The sequence below is a fragment of the Crinia signifera genome, chromosome 5, assembly GCF_055691185.1.
Source record: "Crinia signifera chromosome 5, ASM5569118v1, whole genome shotgun sequence".
NCBI classification, from domain to species: Eukaryota; Metazoa; Chordata; class Amphibia; order Anura; family Myobatrachidae; genus Crinia; species Crinia signifera.
The window spans coordinates 58436974-58456767 of NC_139221.1; the positions used below are offsets into that span (position 1 = coordinate 58436974).

Sequence of the window (19794 nt, forward strand, 5' to 3'; positions counted from 1 at the left end):
CTTAGTGCATCTGGCTCATAGACAGATGATACTGATCACAAAATGGATTTAAATATGTGAAAGGTATGCCTTGTGACATCATTGTGGCTGGCATGAGGCATTTGGTGCCTCTTTCCTCACAGATGTCACTCATTCCTCCTACTAAACATATTGGCGTAGCATGATGATGCACACCACACAATGTCTCTGTACAGATTCACGTTATTCCTCTGGTATACGTATAATTGTCCTTTTATTGTGAATTACAATTAAAAAGAACATTTTTTCTTTTAGTTGATTTCTCCTGGTAAAAGCAGCATTTTAAGCATTTGACAGAAAAGTTTGAAAATGGAAGTGGCTGATTCACCAATGTCATCCTGTGTAGATGGTACTTGGTGATGAAAACACATACACAGGAGCGGAGGGATGGCGGTCATGTGACAGGCACGGAGACAGGCTGACAGAGAGGCGCGCGGTAGGATCTCATTCTGGGATTTCATTTCACAGCAGATCCAATCAAGTAGGAAAAGGTATGACAGGCGATGAAAGTCATTTACCTTGAATTAACACTCCTCACGAGTATAGAGAAACAAACCATTTGATGGCAGATAAACACACAACTGGCGTTTCTATCTTACAGATAAATGTGCTCCATCTATTGGGCTGTTGTCTTTTTAATTATACTGAAGTGTTGGAATGAAATCAGATTTTTAAACAACTATATGGGTTCCTCTCATATTAAAACATCTGTTTTGCCGACGCCTGTGAAGGTTATTCTCAGAAAACAGAGACATAATCCGGCATATAACACTGTATGTACTTGTGTAAAATATTAATGTTGTTATTGTATGCAGATATAATTCATATAGTGCATGCTGCAAAACTGTGGCGAATAAGAGATGTATTTAATAACACGGAGATAATAAAAAGTGTTTAACCCACTAAAATCTTGCTATGGCTTTCTATACACTAATTTGCATCTGACTGATAATAAAAATATTAATAATACTAATAATACTTTCTGTTTATGCCGCAGTGTAGAATAATGATATTGCATTTTACAGATTGTATACAATAACCAAAAATATTACAATCCATTTGAATTGCTATTATGGATATCGGGTTAGTTACAGTGGGATGCAGCATATTCAGAGTTTCTGTACCGTATTAAATAGATGTTTCTCTCAAGAGAACGGTGCAGTGTTATTTTATATGTAATCCCTAAGTTATGTTATTGTCAAGAATATAAAATAAGTGGGAAGATGGACATTTTATTATCAAAGTGTAATCCTGTCTTTTATATACTGCTAGTTGAGATTGGGCATGTCCCCGATGTATGAACGCAGATCTCCAGTGACATAGATCTGACTGTATTCCTATACCACTGAATTAAGCTGTTCCTATGTTTCAGACTGCTGCATTGCTGATGCTGTTGCAATGTTTGTAATATTATTAGCATGTGTCAATCAAGTTTGTTATGTCATTTAAACCTGCCTCTCATCATGGCTTCTGTCTGCATATCATTTATTTATCTCTTGATAACGGTCTGCTGCTAATAAAATGGAACGTGTATCACTCTGGTCCAGCCACGCTCATATACAGTGGGAATTACAGTTGAGCGACAGCGTTGAATCCTGCTCACTCCCACTTTTTGATAAAACAAAGAAAGATCATTTTCTCCAAGGAACTTGCTTTTTTTTTTTTTTTCTACCCTCTCCCTTTCAAAGCAAAATACTATTATTTTGCTTTTCTTCAATTGTTTCAGTCACTTCTGGCAAACAGAAAGATAATGACGATAAACACTTATGAATGTTGCAAAAATATAATAATACATTCTATGAATCACTCTGTAATGGGATCTCGGTGTTTAACATTTGTGTAGTGATCTCACGCCTAAAACCACAAAGAGAAAAAAAAATACAGTCCCGTGTGGAAACAGACTTTCAAATGGACACCATACCACTATGAATTAGAGATAGGGAGTGTGTTGATTGCAAAAGAGAAAAAGTACTTATTTTGCTACTTAGATAAAAAGTCATTTTGTTTGTTGGCTGTGGCACCTATTTGCAAAACTCATGATCCAAGAACAAAAAATTTATTAAGCGTTTGCCAAGTTTTAACTAAATTTACTATCTCTGAGAGACGCTAAATATAGAAGGTCACCCAGATCAGCTGATGCACAAAAGGCACAGAAGACCAAAAAGGAGGAGGCATTTAAGGTCAACGGTTTTTAAACTTGACTCTATATATTACGGTGAATAAAAACACCAGAGACTCATCACACAAATATTCAAATTTGCATAAATATAGCATATATTATTGGATGAGACAGATCCAACCCACCAGTGGTGATTACCGCATGCTCTAACCTTGTTACCTGTTTCTCTGTACAGATTATGTTCATCTTGTAACTGTACACCAAGCTCCTTTATCTCTGCCCTAAGTACACTGTTTTCTTTCTCCTTTTGATGAATTTTTTTCTGTGCGTCTTGGAATCTCTCTTCCATTTTCTTGACCATGCTGTCAAGGTGTTCTGCCTCTGTCGCCTTCTCTTTGATACCTTCTCTTGCCTGCAGGAGATTGGCTTCCGATTTTCGGAGAAGGTCATCCCTTTTGCTTATTGCCTGTAGAGATGAAAAGTATTTGAAAAATAAAAAGCATCTGCTACTACTGACAATAACATGTCCAAATATACATACATTATACAATAAAAAAATACAACAAACAAATACAGGAAAGGATAGTACCTTGTATAATTACCTTTAATGTATATGTACAGCGTATAGGCAACATATTCTGCAGTGTAATCAGAGAGTGTTTATTTCATTGCCTAAGTCTATAATCTTCTTTCTTAGTGCCAGATGTATCAAGCTTCAAAAAGTGATAAAATGGAGAGTGATAAACAACCAGCCAATAAGCTCCTACCTGTCATGTTACAGATGGGGTTTGAAAAATGACAGGTAGTAGCTGATTAGCTGGTTGTTTATCACTCTCCACTTTATCACTTTTTGAATCTTGAGAAATCTATAACATACTAGAAGGCAACTATAGACCACATTAATTTAGTACTGCGGGAGAAACTCCACATGAAAACGGGGTTCTCTACTGTATACCCATGTAGGCTGTATGAAAGCTCTAAGGTCCAGCTCTACAGGAATGTAAATGAGTGTTGTATCTAATCATCCTAGAAGTTTAATTTACATAATACATAGTATTCTATGGTGCAATATAAAACATTATACATAGGATGTATTATTTTCATGCATTCAAGAATATACAGAGGTTCAAGTATTATGTATGCAGGTTGCATTTAAAAAGAAAGTGATGTCCCTCACAGGAAATGAAGGCAGAACCTGGTTCAATCAACCTATATTTATATTCTTGCCTTTCTCCTTATGAAGATAATACATATGGCTCATCCTTATTCTCTAGGATAAATCCTAAAAGTTGTGACCTTGAAAATGTATAATTTATTGGCTGCTACTAAGTCCACTTTGGATAAACTCATCATTGGAGAACTTTGTGACAGGATATTGAAGGAATAAGTAGCCATATTGTTATCTTTGTAGACAAGGTAGGAGATGAATTGAACCTTGGAGATTGTTAAAGTGGAGAGAGACAAAACACCAGCCAATCAGCTTCTGTCATTTTACCAGCTTTGTTTGAAATATGACAGGAGCGCTTTGGTTGGGGCAGGTGTATCATTGTATTGCACAATGAATCTACCACTGCCAACATGTTGGTTAGCTGCCTGTAGTGATTGTGACATAAATGATACTTATAAAAATAAGCCAAAAGAAGGAACCAATATTCCTGATAAAACAGTCTGATAACTAAAGACATCACGGACACATAAGCTTGATGTCCACAAAATGGCTGCTGCCTCAATGTATAAAAGACAGACGCACTTTAATTGAATTTAAAAGACAACATAAACTTCTCCTGGGCTTGCTGACCTCTAATATATTATGCACATTTGTTTATTTAATTTCTACACAATTCACTTTGCAAAAAAACATACAATGAAGAACGTATAAACATAGATATAAACTCAATAATAAAAAAAAAAAGATATAAATCCACAAAGCGATTACAGTTTGCGAGCATGAGTAATTATACAAATACATTTCTCTCGACTTGCCATGTTGAATACTGAACAAGTAAAATTTCATTTTAGGAATCACTCAAAATGTTTTCTTTTTAATTCTTTTCTCCAGGCTGTAATTAGTTTAATCTGGTTTGCTTTATTGTAATATTTCATTGGCGTAGGTTTCAAATCAATTAATATTTTGTACTCATCATGACTGACTGGTATTTATTGGCGTGTTGCCACACCTTGATTCTCTATCACATTCAATCATGGCTCTTTTAATCTGAATATTTAGTACTCTTTCATGTCTTAATTACAGCAAATTGCACACAGTTGGCACCATTTCTTGAAATTAATCCCAGAGTACTTTGTTTCTGTCAAGCAGTCAAAGCCCTGGAGAATAATAGTAAATGTTATTGCAGATCTAAATTTAAACGACTGTCTATGTATTTAACACAAGCCTTTAATTATTCGTGAAATTCGTTTTGTGTTTTTTTTTTATTGGTTCAAATGTTAAATATCCTACATTAAAGATATTAAATTGCTTTAGACAACAAATAAAATTAGTGCACATTCAGTTTTGGTATAAAACATTAATGTAGTTATCCTTGTTACGGTCCTTTGTCAGGTGCCCTGAAGACTAAAATCGAAATATATAGTTATTATTAAAGTACGGTATATGTACAGTATCATCATCTCCTATTGTCTGGAGGAAAGTACATATGGGGCTATTCCGCATGCACATTTCAAACCATCACATTTTACAGTATTACCATTATCAGGATTTTATAAAAAAAAAATATATATATATATATATATATAATCAGGGCTATTTTTCAGCAGGCTCCAGTAGGTACTGAGGCCCTTATTCTAGTTCACTCTTTCTGACAAAATATTTCTTAGATGGACAAAACCATGTGGACTGCAGGTGAGGCAGGTGTTACTTGTGCAGAGATAATTAGATTTGGGTGGGGTTTTACACCTGCCTCACCTGCAGTGCACATGGTTTTGTCCATCTAAGAAATATTTTGTCAGAAAGAGTGAACTAGAATAAGGGCCTCAGTTCCTGCTGGAGCCTGCTGAAAAATAGCCCTGTATATAATACATATTTATTATTATTATTATTGTTATTATTATTTTCTTTTTAGACAATGTGGTCACATAGGAGTGGTTAGTGCTGTGGTATAGTACCTTTTGTTTATTTGACTAATTTTTTAATTCATCTTTTATCTGTGCACAAACCCCATTGTTAGCTTATTACAGTATGTCACCTGTTTTCTAAAGCTGGCCATACACTAGAATGACCTGCATACGACCTGATCATATGCAGGTCTTAAGAGCAGGCAAACGAGCAATCGTATGTGCTTTAAAAGCACAAACGATCTGCTTATGACCACAAGCAAAGTCGATGGATCATACGTGTAGCACATATGATCTTAGAATCAACCTCTCGAACCGCAGGACCGCGCATCGTATTGATATTCCTCACAGTGTGCACACAATCAATCACATGACTCCTCTAAATTGTAAGTTTGAGCCTGATATCGTTCAGGTGTATGGGCACCTTCACGTGTTTAACAGCAGATATGATGGGTGCCTATTTAACCCCCATACAATTACCAAGTAATCGGTGCCCTTATGTACAACTCCATTTCATTTGATTGCCCGCATCTGGCACTGTGACTTGTCATTTGTTGCCTGATGTAAATGCTGATTTACAGCAGTTCTCCACGTCACAGCAGGCTTGCTGAAACTTGTTGTACCACAGTAGAACCCAGTATTATTTATTTAGTTTATCAATTTTACCCAAAATATCAACCCGGCACCCACCGCCAAGGAGTGTCGGGGTTAGCCCCGGGCTTCAGCACTGCACAGGAGTGGCCAGGGGGGCCCCCACTCCCCCAGGGAACACAGCCACTGCTGACCAGTCACGGTGAGAATGTGATAGACGGAGGAGCTTGTATAAAAATTTTCCCCCGTCTGTGGCATTACACCGCTGTATGTTGGAGCCGGTGCTAGTTGCATAAAAATGGGGGACCCCTACTTTTTTTCTCTTGTATGTTTGTAACGAGGACCAGTCCAAGAGCACAGTGCTGGCTTTTTAAATATGGGGAACAGAAAGAAGCATGCACAGGTCTCACTGATGCACTGTGCATGCTTCTGTCAAATTTGCCTATCAAACCCAGGTCTATTTTTATGGTGATTTTTGGTAATGTTTTGAGTGCAATTTTTCAAATCACACCCTATTACATTTGCAATTTCTATACTTTTCAATGGGAAACATCTGGATGCGATTTTTACTATGATTTTTTGGGTCCCGGCCAAACGTGCAATTTTTACCTATATGTGTGAATTGCGGTCAACATGTGATTTTTACCGTTTTTGCCACACAAAAAAAAAATCGTACATTTATAAAAATCACACCCTATTACACCTAGCCCTATAGGTATATCCGCAACCCTGTTAAACTAGGCACAGACTTATTTTCTGAAGTCTTGAGGACCCGGAAGTGGGTATGCATCTTGACCACGTAAAAATAAAAAGCACAGCGGATCTGCACTTCCGTGGTTCACGAATGACCCTTAATGTGTATAGCGCATTAAATAAGTCACAAATAAACATCTTTCCCTTTATTGTCTGTTTTCTAACAACTTACAGCTAAAGTCAGAGATTCTGGGCAGTGACATACAAATAAGAATTGAGTGAATCACCTTTTGCCTCCATCCACTTTACAAGTATCCCTTGAGCTTACGTTCACAGCTTAAACATAACTTTTTAAATCCAGAGCCAGGGCACTTTGTGAACCCTGACTAAATACAATTCCTGTACAAACCAGCAGTCACAAGCAGAAGAATCTGCTCTTTTTACATAGTGTTAATGCTGTGAACCCATAAATGCTTGGCACCATATTTCCATTAGTTTTAGTGTTGTGGCATTATGCTTCTAGCACATTTGAAACAAACAAAATCTTTTTTTTTCACGCAGAACAGTGAAATTCACACATCCCTCGTTCCGTTAGGAACTGTCAGGAGTGCAGATAATTAAAGGAGGACGAATATAGAATGTTAGCTTCTATATGCTATGATCTTTTCGTCACTAGTGTTTAATAAAGTACTCCTCGTCCAAATCTAGAAACTTTATAAGGGTTCATCGCACTGCCATAGGAAAAACAATGAAGTTGTGCAGTTAATTATATGGGCACGATACCTGACAAAAGAGCAGCCGTTGAACTCTACAGAAAACAAGTTTTCTATATTCACTAAAGGGCTCATTTATTCTCAATATTAATCATCCCCAAAATTTACTATGGAGGGTCCTCGGCAGATAGATTGATAAAATAACAGCCCACATAGGGATTTATCAAGTTCTGGAGAAAGTGTTAGACGAGGTACTCTAATGCAAACTTTTTCAGAGAGGGATCCTCAGACTCCCTCTGTATCGGACCGATGATGCATCTGCTGGCCGGGCAGCCACACATGTACGAAAGCAGGGGACAACCGAATCAACAAGATGCTTCCATCTGTTTGAGGGGATGGGCACATTAACCAGCAAGAACATATTGTTAAATAAATCTGGCCATAAACAACTGCTATGATCCAGTGTCTGCTGCATTTAAAGAATGTATACAGTTGTAGGATGAATATACAATACTGTAGGTATTAATGACAAGGTGGTATATTTATTTAGAAGTGGGTTGTCAAAACCAAGGATCAACTTTGACTAAAGAAACAAAAACTAACCAAGCCTGATTCAGCATTTAGTTCTATTGTTACTGTAAAGTGGCCAAAGATCGGCATTAGTCCTTAGTCAATCTGCTGCCAGGTTTTAAGAAGACATCTGCTCTACACAGAACCCTCTCCACTTGGGTTCACCTACAAGGGTTAACCAAAGGATTCCCTGTGTGAAATGGACACAAATATACAATATACTGTATGTACAGTATTTAACCCCTTCCCGACATTTGACGTATATATACGTCATGGCCGGGATGTACTTCCCGACACATGACGTATATATACGTCATGACTTTAAACTGTCACCGCGTCTATAGACGCGGTGACAGTTTAAACATGTTTGCTGTCCCTGACAGCAGACATGTCCCAGCATGCCCAGGGGGGGCGGCGATGCCTCCCCCCCGTCGGCGATCGCTGTGATTGGCTGTTCAATGTGAACAGCCAATCGCAGCGTTTTCCTGTGTTACCGGCGAATCAGACGCTCGGTAACACAGGGATCAATCACCGCCGGGGGTGAGAGGGTGTGAGGGGGTCACCGGTGATGACCACACCTCACCCCACCTGCCTCCAAGGCTGTGATTGGTCCGTCGGACCGACGGACCAATCACAGCTATGGCGCGTGATTTAAACTAACGGTGACTGCGCTGCAGACGCCATTCCGGTCTGGAATTGCGTGCAGAGCGGTCACCGTGCCAATCTGTCATGATATACTGACCTGATCCTTGCCTGATACTTACCTGATCACCGCTGGTAGCGTGCTGCCAGCAGCTGGATGCTTCCTGGATCTTGTAACTTCCTGTGTGCTGCTGCTGCAGTGTCATAGAGTGTCATAGAGTGAGAGATAGTGAGAGATAGTGAGAGATAGTGACAGAGAGTGATAGAGAGTGATAGAGAGTGCTATATTTTGTGTCTGCTGCCCCCCCTTTTGTGCTGATCAGTATATCTGTGCTGATCAGCAACTTTTTGGGGGTGCAGGGTTTTTTTTTTTATATATACCTGTCAGTTGCACCAAAGGTTGTGCTACCTGTGCAACTGACTGCTGCCCCCCCTGCTGCCCCCCCTTTTGTGCTGATCAGTATAAATTAACTGATCAGCAACTTTTTGGGGGTGCAGGTTTTTTTTATTATATATACCCTGTCAGGTTGCACCCACAGTTGTGTGCCTGCTGCCCCTCACTGCTAATCAGTGTTGCATCACTGCATCACTGATCTGCAGTTTTTTTTTTTTTGGAGAGTGCAGTGGGGTTTTGTTTTTACACCCACGTTGCTTTTGTGGGTGTCCTGTGGCCGCTGAGCGCTGATCAGTGACGTACATCACTGAACAGCATTTTTGGCACAGGGTTGATATAATTTTTTTTCTGCAGTTTTTTTAAATTGTTTTTTTTTTGGAGAGTGCTGTGGTTTATTTTTTTTTAATTGTTTTTACACCCACGTTGCTTTTGTGGGTGTCCTGTGGCCGCTGAGCGCTGATCAGTGACGTACATCACTGAACAGCATTTTTGGCACAGGGTTGATATAATTTTTTTTCTGCAGTTTTTTTAAATTGTTTTTTTTTTGGAGAGTGCTGTGGTTTATTTTTTTTTAATTGTTTTTACACCCACGTTGCTTTTGTGGGTGTCCTGTGGCCACTGTGCGCTGATCAGTGACGTACATCACTGATCAGCATTTTCGGCACAGGGTTGATCTATTTTTTTTTTTTTTTTTTGGATCAAATTCCTGTTGCCTTTGAGCGCTGTTCAGTGACGGACTTACTGACCAACATCTGTGCTCAATTTTTGGCGCAGGACCTTTTTTTTTTTTTTTTTTTTTTTAACCCCTTCAAGGTTGTACCAAAAGCTGCCTTGAAGTTGCTGAGTGACGTACATCACAGATCAGCATTTTTGCCACAGGGTTGATCTAATTTTTTTTTTTTTTATTGGGATCAAATTCCTGTATAAAGTATTTGTTTTCTGCACTACATACACACTACACACTACATACCCCCCGTGTTGAAATAAAGTTTGTACCCCCCCTACACTATACACGTGTTGAAACATTACACTTACAGAAACACAAAAATAAAAATGGCATCCCAAATGTCATCCCAGTCATCCAGAAGAATGTATTCAGCGGAGGAGGCATATGCCATGCTTGCCTCTGACTCTGACACAGCCAGTGATGCAAGCGGGGAATTTGAAGGATTCGTCTTAACCTCATCTTCCTCCTCTAGTGATGAGAGACCCCCTCAAAGACGCCCCCGTAGAGCAGCTGAGACCCCCCCCAAATGATTGATCCCGTATGGACCCCACCACCAGACAATTTTGAGCCCCAGGTTCCTGAGTTTTTGGCCATCCCAGGAATCCAATTTGATTCAACAGGTCTCAGAGAAATTGACTTTTTCAAATTATTTTTCTCTGATGATTTTATAAATTTAATGGTGGACCAAAGTAATTTATATGCCCAGCAGTTTATTGCTCAAAACCCCAAGTCATCATTTGCTAGGTGGACCCCTGTAGATGCAGTAGAGATGATGACGTTTTGGGGTCTGGTGTTACATATGGGCATAGTAAAAAAGCCAGAAATTAGGCAATATTGGAGTACAGATGTTCTGTACAGCACCCCACTTCATCGTATGGCCATGACTCAGACTTGTTTTGAGACAATCCTTAAATTTTTACATTACACCGATAATGCACAGTGCCCACCCAGAGATGATCCCACCTTTGACCGGCTATTCAAAGTCAGGCCGGTCATTGATCATTTCAGTGCCAAATTTGCAGAGATGTACATCCCTGAAAAATTTATTTGTATCGACGAGTCCCTTATACATTTTAAAGGAAGGGTTAAATTCCGCCAGTACCTTCCCAGTAAGAGGGCAAGGTATGGCATAAAAATGTATAAACTGTGTGAAAGCACCTCAGGGTACACCCACAGGTTTAGGGTATAAGAAGGGAAGGATTCAAGAATTGAACCGCCAGAATGCCCCCCCTCCCTCGTAGGTGTTAGTGGAAAAATTGTCTGGGATTTAGTGCACCCCTTCCTGGATAAAGGTTATCACCTCTATGTGGATAACTTTTACACTAGTATCCCCCTGTTTAAGGCCCTTGGTTCAAGAGGTACAGCAGCTTGCGGTACTGCGCGCAAGAACCAAAGAGGCCTCCCAAAAACGCACATTGCCCAAGTACTGAGAAGGGGTGAAAGCAGGGCACAATCCACCGAAAATATGTTGATGGTCAAATATAAGGACAAGAGGGATGTCCTTATACTGACAACAATTCATGGAGACAGTACCACCTCCGTCCCTGTACGAGGTACCAGTACCCACACCTCAAAACCTAATTGTATCCTAGATTACAATAAGTACATGAGCGGAGTGGATCTTTCAGATCAGGTACTGAAGCCGTACAGTGCCCTGCGGAAAACAAAAATCTGGTGTATATCATCCAGATGGCACTGTATAACGCTTACGTGCTATTCCGTTCTACCAGCCAGAGGGGGACATTTATGCACTTTCAAGAGGAAGTCATAAAGGGCCTAATATTTGGGAACCAGCAGGCAGAGGGCCCCAGTACTTCTAGTACTGGCCCCCGTATTGTACCAGGGCAGCATTTTCCTAACGAAATCCCCTCCACTGCAAAAAAGGGCAGGACACAAAAAAGGTGCAAAGTTTGCTATAAAAAGGGAATAAGAAAGGATACTATTTTCCACTGTGAATCTTGCCCCGACAAACCCGGCCTATGTATAAAGGAGTGTTTTAAAATATACCACACATCTATGGATTATTAGGTTCATCATTTCACCGTGCTTCGGGGGTCTTGCTAATGCCACATAGCACCCACCATTCATTCCACCAGAATCTGAGCTGCAAAATTCAAAAATCACTCCTTCCCTTCTGAGTCCTGCCATGCACCCAACTGGTATTTTTTGGTCACATATGAGGCATTGCCGTACTCGGGAGAAATTGGGGCACAGATTCTGGGGTGCTTTTTCTCCTTCATTCCTTGTGAAAATGAAAAATTTTGAGCAAGAACTGCATTTTTGTGTAAAAAATTTAATTTTTCATTTTCACTGCCCAGTTGTACCACAATTGGTGAAACCCCTGGGGGTTTGAAATGTACACTATACCCCTAGTTGAATTCCCTGAGGGGTGTAGTTTGCAAAATGGGGTCACTTGTGGGGGGGTTCCACTGTATTGGTGCTTCGGGGGTCTTGCTAATGCGACATAGCACCCACCAACATTCCACCAGAATCTGTGCTGCAAAATCCAAATATCACTCCTTCCCTTCTGAGTCCTGCCATTTTTTGGTCACATATGAGGCATTGCCGTACTCGGGAGAAATTGGGGCACAGATTTTGGGGTGCTTTGTCTCCTTCATTCCTTGTGAAAATGAAAAATTTTGAGCCAGAACTGCATTTTTGTGTAAAAAATTTAATTTTTCATTTTCACTGCCCAGTTGTACCACAATTGGTGAAACCCCTGGGGGTTTGAAATGTACACTATACCCCTAGTTGAATTCCCTGAGGGGTGTAGTTTGCAAAATGGGGTCACTTGTGGGGGGGTTCCACTGTATTGGTGCTTCGGGGGTCTTGCTAATGCGACATAGCACCCACCAACATTCCACCAGAATCTGTGCTGCAAAATCCAAATATCACTCCTTCCCTTCTGAGTCCTGCCATGCACCCAAATGGTATTTTTGGTCACATATGAGGCATTGCCGTACTCGGGAGAAATTGGGGCACAGATTTTGGGGTGCTTTGTCTCCTTCATTCCTTGTGAAAATGAAAAATTTTGAGCCAGAACTGCATTTTTGTGTAAAAAATTTAAATTTTCATTTGCACAGCCCAGTTGTATCAAAATTGGTGAAACCCCTGGGGGTTTGAAATGTACACTATACCCCTAGTTGAATTCCCTGAGGGGTGTAGTTTGCAAAATGGGGTCACTTGTGGGGGGTTCCACTGTATTGGTGCTTCGGGGGTCTTGCTAATGCGACATAGCACCCACCAACATTCCACCAGAATCTGTGCTGCAAAATCCAAATATCACTCCTTCCCTTCTGAGTCCTGCCATGCACCCAAATGGTATTTTTTGGTCACATGTGAAGCATTGCCGTACTCAGGAGAAATTGGGGCTAAGATTTTGGGGTACTTTGTCTCCTTCATTCCTTGTGAAAATGAAAAATTTTGAGCCAGAACTGCATTTTTGTGTAAAAAATTTAATTTTTCATTTGCACAGCCCAGTTGTATCACAATTGGTGAAACCCCTGGGGGTTTGAAATGTACACTATACCCCTAGTTGAATTCCCTGAGGGGTGTAGTTTGCAAAATGGGGTCACTTGTGGGGGGGTTCCACTGTATTGGTGCTTCGGGGGTCTTGCTAATGCGACATAGCACCCATCAACTTTCCACCAGAATCTGTGCTGCAAAATCCAAATATCACTCCTTCCCTTCTGAGTCCTGCCATGCACCCAAATGGTATTTTTTGGTCACATGTGAGGCATTGCCGTACTCGGGAGAAATTGGGGCACAGATTTTGGGGTGCTTTGTCTCCTTCATTCCTTGTGAAAATGAAAAATTTTGAGCCAGGACTGCATTTTTGTGTAAAAAATTTAATTTTACATTTTCACTGCCCAGTTGTACCACAATTGGTGAAACCCCTGGGGGTTTGAAATGTACACTATACCCCTAGATGAATTTCCTGAGGGGTGTAGTTTGCAAAATGGGGTCACTTGTGGGGGGGGTCCCTAACTTTTAGCATCTTATGGTGCCTAGAAACCTACCTGGTGCCTAAAAAATAATCTCATAAAAAGGAGGCTCCAAAATCAAGTAGGTGCTCCTTCTATTATGAAGCCTGTGGTTTGGTCAACGTGCACACTAGGGCCACATATAGGATATTTATGAAAACAAAAGAATTGGGGGAATCAATTTTTAGTCACATTTCTCTAGTAAAATCTACTGTGTTCCTTAGAAAAATGTATTAAAATTGAAAATCTGCAAAAAAAATGAAATTTTGAAATTTCACCTACACTTTGTTTTAATTCCTGTGAAACACCTAAAGGGTTAACAAACTTCCAAAATGCTGTTTTAAATACTGTGAGGGGTGCAGTTTTTGAAATGGCATCATTTATGGGGGTGTCTCACATACAAGTCCCTCAAAGTCACATCAGAACTGAACTGGTCCCTAAAAAAATCAGTGTTTGAAATTTTCTTGAAAATTTGAGAATTTGCTATTCATATTTTAAGCCTCCTAGTGTCCAAAAAAATTAAAAGGAGGTTGAAATAATGATGGAAACATAAAGTATACATATGGTCTATGTTAGTTATTAACTATTTTGAGTGGTATGATTATTTGTCTCACAAGCAGAAAATTTAACATTTTGCAAATTGCAAAATTTTCAATTTTTTTACGACATTTTGGTATTTTTCACAAAAAAACACAGACTGTATCGACCAAAATTTACCACTAACTTGAAGTACAATGTGTCACGAGAAAACAATCTCAAAATCACTGGGATAAGTAAAAGCAAAAAAAAGTTATCCCCACTTAAGTGATACATGTCAGATTTGAAAAAAAGGGCTCTGTCAGGAAGGCAAAAACAGGCTGCGGCGGGAAGGGGTTAAGTAATATTTTTTTTTAAATATTAATAAATAAGACTTTTATGATGTCATCCATTCTGAAGGGTCTGCCCATTTTTTTTTTAAATCGGCAATCAAAATACTGTCAGATTCACCGGAAGTTCCACAGAGCATGGAGCTCACAGCCCCAATGTCTCCAGATGTTTCTATTAATGGTTACTGGCATATAAGCATAGCAGTACACAAATCAAAACACACACACAAAAAAGACAAGGACTCTAAAAGGATAAAATCCAAGGACTTCTTTGAGAAACCAGAAATAAAAATGGCACAAAGAATACCTTTAGCCTCTGCTCTGTTCCCAAATAAATAGATGGTATTGATACAATGTTTTAGAAAATCTGGCAACTGGATTCCAAGGAATGAACCTTCATTAAAAGAGCCAAACATTTAAATAGTAAATGGCTGTTTTTGTTTTTAAATGAAGGGAACTTGAAAACATAATGCAAACTCACAAAGAACCCCCCCGATACCTGTAGTTCGCATTCTATTACATTCACTCCTTATATGAGAGGTCGTCCCATTAAGATATGAGTCTAGTGTTACTTAAAAGTATGGCAATGTATTATAAATAACGGATCATCCCTTTTTATACATGCATTAGAGTATTAGGGATTGAAAAGGAATGATAATTGCAGGATGTGGGGTACATTATATTGGGTCTTTGAAAAGGTAAAAATTAGGAACTCATACCTGATCTTTCTGTGCACAGACTTTCCTTGCCTCTGTAAGGTCCGCCTCCAGACGGGCAACATGTTGGCCTAGTTGAACAAGTTCTACTTTGTGCTTTTGCTGGGCTGTCACAATTTCCAGGTGCAAGGACTGCAAGGTCTTTTCTAGCTCTTCAGTTTCATGCACATACTTCTTCTGCTGGTCTAACATCTTGCCAGCTTCAATATTCTGCTGTTCAATGATAAGCTGATAGTCCTTTATTTTTGCTGTCTTTTCATTGCATTGTCTTCTTAGGACTTCCATCTCCTATGACATGCATAACAGTCATGTTAAGTCAAGCAGGCTGACCAAGGGTTGTCTCAGATGTAAAATACACTATAACAGTGGCTCACAAACTTTTTTTTAAATTCCAGAGCTTTAGAGTACAAGTTCTGAAAATCGGTCCTCAGGACTCCACACAGTGCATGTTTTGCAGGTCTTCTCAGAGAATCAAGTGAAATAATTAGCTTCACCTGTGAATCTTTTAAAATGTGTCAGTCAGTAATGAGTACACCTGTCGGGTGATCTGTATGGGATCCTGAGGAACGAGTTTGAGAACCACTGCTTCAGAGTATCAGTATCAGTCCTAAGCCAAAAGTGAGAACAACGTACTAAACAACCAGTAGATTGTGTTTATATGGCATTCTTATGGTCAAGTTATGTGGTGAGGGACAAAATATACTTCTGTTTGTCTGCATAATTTATGACTGGAAGACACAAGCACTGGCTATTACATTGACCATAAAGAAGTTGAATTGGGCCTAGATTTAAATTTACAGAAAACAAGTCGTGTGAGGTTTATCTTTCATATGAAGCTAATTATTTGTAGTAATATCTATATGCAGCACCAAGGGACAGGCACTGAATCGTCTTCGGTGATCTGTTCTCTGCATGGGTTTCCACCATGACCATTTTATTATATAAGCAGTGCAGTGTACGTGGGCTCCGCAGTGTGCGCAACACACACTTTGCACCCATTATAGATGTGCCAGTGTGTCCTCATACATCAATTCTGAAGTTATGCAAAACCAACCATATCGGCATGCAAAGTCCAGTTAGAGTCTGGTAGCGGTGTGCGTCTTTTCTGCTGAAAATGCGCCTTAGTTGTAATGTAATGGGACAAGGATGCAACAGGAGACTGATTAATTTGATGCAACGCTTGTATAACTGAGTGAGACTGAGTCTGAAGCTTCATATGAAGCAGCTGTGTCTTTCTTCCACAGCAAGTTTCATTGTGCTTTGTATACAGACTCAGTCGCACACAGATATGCTAGTGTTGCATCAAATTAATCAGTACAGTCTTGCAGTGCCACTTACTTATTGGACCAGATGCACTAAGCTACAAAATTGATAAAATGGAGTGATTAACAACCAACCAATCAGCTGCTGCCTGATATTTTTCAAACTCAGTCTGGGACATGACAGTTGGGAGCTGATTGGCTGGCTGTTTATTACATTTTATCAAATTAGAAGCTTACTGCATCTAGTCCACTATCTGCAAAAGAAAAAAGAACACCCTATGTTAACAGTTTCACAGGACCTGGTGACTCACTTGTGCAAGGCATCTCGTGCTGAATTGTGTATTGAGGCTAAATGGATGAGGACACATCTGTATACAATGTATATGGTCTTTCATGTAAACCCCAAAATTCAAACTGAACATTGAGTTCTGCCTGGCACCTACAATTCTCAGTATAGAGGTGATTACACCAAAGATCCTGGAATTATTTGAACAAATTTAGAATTTAAGAAATGTGACTGGTTGGATGGCCTCAAACTATTTTTTTAATTGTGGTTGCCTTGGGGAGCAGGAACGGGAAATATGACCCTGCCATGACCAAATGTGTTATCGCAGGTGCTGTAAATGCCAATGTGCACATTACTGCTCTTACAGCATGAAATCTATTATTATGAAAATTAAAAAAAAAATGTTATCTGTAAGCTACCGTTTGAAGAAAAAACTAATTTCAGTAATATTTGCCCTCTCACTGGAGGAGGATGGTGTAATGGTTAGTATTACTGCCTCACAGCACTAAGGTCATGAGTGCTATTCCCAATATGGCCTAAATGGTGTGGAGTTTTTATATTCTCTCTGTGCTTTCATGGGCTTCCGCCGGGTTCTCCAGGTTTCCTCCCACAAAGAAAAATATACTGGTAGGTTAATTGGCTCACAACAAAATGAACCCTAGATGGATGTGCGTATGTGTATGTGGGCAGGAACTGTTGCCTGTGGAAACTGTGTGCGCTATATAAAGAACTGGCAATAAATGATCATGATAGGTACTACTACTACTGATGAGGATGATGAGATGATGATCTCATCATCAGGTCCATACACACTGAGCGATTTTGAGCTGAAAGAAGCTCAATTTTGTCGCATGAGCTTCTTACAGCTCAAAACCCACCCAGTATGCATAGGCCTGGGATGAGTGCTGAAGTGCACTCCCGCATCATCGCCGGTGGCCACCACTCATCTGCTGGTATTACCAGCAGATGAGCAACGGGGTGGATGGCTTTCCATAGCATCCTGCTATGGAAAGCTGTCCACGCCCAGGAAAATCGCTTGAATGGGCGAAAATTGCCTTAAGCCAGTGGTTCCCAAGCTTTCTTGAATCACAGCACCCTAGAGCAGGGGTGGCCAAACTGGACTTTGAGATCTAACAACAGTTTAATGATAAAAAAAAAAATATGGTAAAAGAAAAACATTAATAGCAAAAAAACAAATAAAGCAACAACTCATACATACAAATATAGTAGGGAATAACCAATACTGCATTTGTAATATGCTGCCTAGCTTGCTAATAGTGAATTCTTACTATTTTTCACAACTACATATATTTGGTCCATTATGTACAGTATATGGAAAATATCTTCAGTTTTCTTACTTCTTGGTGTTTCTGCAGCTGTAAAGTCTGTGCAGTATACTCCTCATTGGAATGCCTGTGATTACCCTTGTACTCCTCCGCTTTAGAACGCATTGTATGAATGTTACGTAGATTCTCCAAAGCCTGGAAGGGGGTTGGGGCACAGAAAGCAAATTTTGTTATGTGAAAAGCAATGGCAGGTTAAATTTAGTATACTGCCATACAAATCCAAAGAAAACACTGTACTTCCACAACAAGTACTGTTTACAAACAGTGTATATCAAGCGTTCACAAAATAAGTTTATGAGAAATCTATCCAGGATTGCGTTAGGATATCGGTTATAAAGGTGAGAAAAGTGAAATCTGCAAATTGGCTAAACTGCACATATGCAATAAACTTATATGATTCCGAAGGCTTAAAAAATAAAAAATCAGAAATGCACTCTAATAAAAAAGGATTAAAAGAACATAAAAGTAATATAACAATAACTTTATAACATGAGTCCACTACTTTCATTTACAAGTAACAAAATAACTACCTCTTGCTGGAGATGGTCAACCTTTTCTTTACATTTTTCAACCAACTGCGCATACTGCTGGCACTTCTCTTTGTTCAATTTCACTTCATCCTTCGAAGAATGCAACTCTCCATTTAGCTGGGCAATCAGATGTTCGAAATTTTCTACCTGGTCACTCTTTTCCTTATACTGATGTTGGAGAATTGCTGCTTCAGATTCCAGACTCTGAATGGCTTCCTTTTTGTTAGCAATCTAGCAAAGTTGGAATGGAGAAAATAGACTTTTATCAAATAACACCATTGGCCTATGACAGGGTTGTCCAAACTATGGCCCTCCAGCTGTTGTGAAACTACAAAAGTCCCATCATGCCTTTCCACAGTTTTGTCTATTAGGGAATGCTAAAATTATGGCAAGGCATGGTGGGATATGTAGTTTCACAACAACTGGAGGGCCACGTGGACATGCCTGGCCTATGAAGACATTACTTACATTGTAATAAGGTACTGGCTTGCTAGTCTCATTGTGCGTGATGATGTGGTGTAACCAAAAAAATCCAATCACTTCTACAGTCAAACAAAAGCCAATGACCAATTGGTTGATATTGGTTATAGCACATTTTCTGCTGTGCTACTTTATAAAGTAAACTGTACAACTGAATATTTTTTTAATGTGTAATTGAATTGAAATTGTGATATAAAAGAGACTTGTTTACTTTAAAAATTAACATTAATAGTAATAATTAACATAATAGCTTTAGAACTTTGGTGGTGGTTGTGCTGGTGGGGAAGGGGGGGTTATTCACAAGTGGTAGCAAGTTGGTAGCCAACCATTTGCTGTGTTTGAGTCTCAGCACTCACATGTACCCAGAACACTGCTGATGCATCTTCGTGGCTCTTTTGTAGGGGACCATATGTATCAAATCTAACTGATTTATTACAATGGTTATGGCCTGACATAATTTCAATGTCGGCAGCAGAACGGCAGAAAATGATGAACATGCATCAGTGCAACAGTCCCAGGTATAGGTCAGTGCTAGGACCCTGACAAGAAGCCCCTCTGAAATAAAGACTCCACCTACTCTCAATGAAAAGAGATTTGAAGCAAAGCCAGTAGTTGCATCCTCTGACAAAATTTGATTGGCCCCAGCACCATCATTTTGCTGGACATTCTGAGTAACCTGAGGGTTACTCAAATGCAGTGGTGGCTCTTACCTCTGTGGAGGAGAGAAGCTGCCGTGCTGCTGGTCCCGAACCCCTTTGCGGGACCGGCGCATGCGCAGCAGCTTCT

The 19794-nt window shown here is 39.7% G+C and overlaps 1 protein-coding gene across 2 annotated transcripts in view; it reads right to left on the minus strand.

Annotated features, from left to right (window-relative positions):
• The window catches only part of LOC146080243 (uncharacterized), a 332057-nt gene that overhangs the window by 223427 nt on the left and 88836 nt on the right, over positions 1-19794 (minus strand). For both annotated transcript variants that reach the window (XM_083187285.1, XM_083187284.1), the window contains exons 10-13: positions 18529-18759; positions 18011-18133; positions 15108-15392; positions 2357-2603 (exon numbers count right to left, since the gene is read on the minus strand). In XM_083187285.1, coding sequence (XP_083043411.1) covers positions 2357-2603; positions 15108-15392; positions 18011-18133; positions 18529-18759 — 886 coding nt within the window. The remainder of the gene's footprint in view (positions 1-2356; positions 2604-15107; positions 15393-18010; positions 18134-18528; positions 18760-19794) is intronic.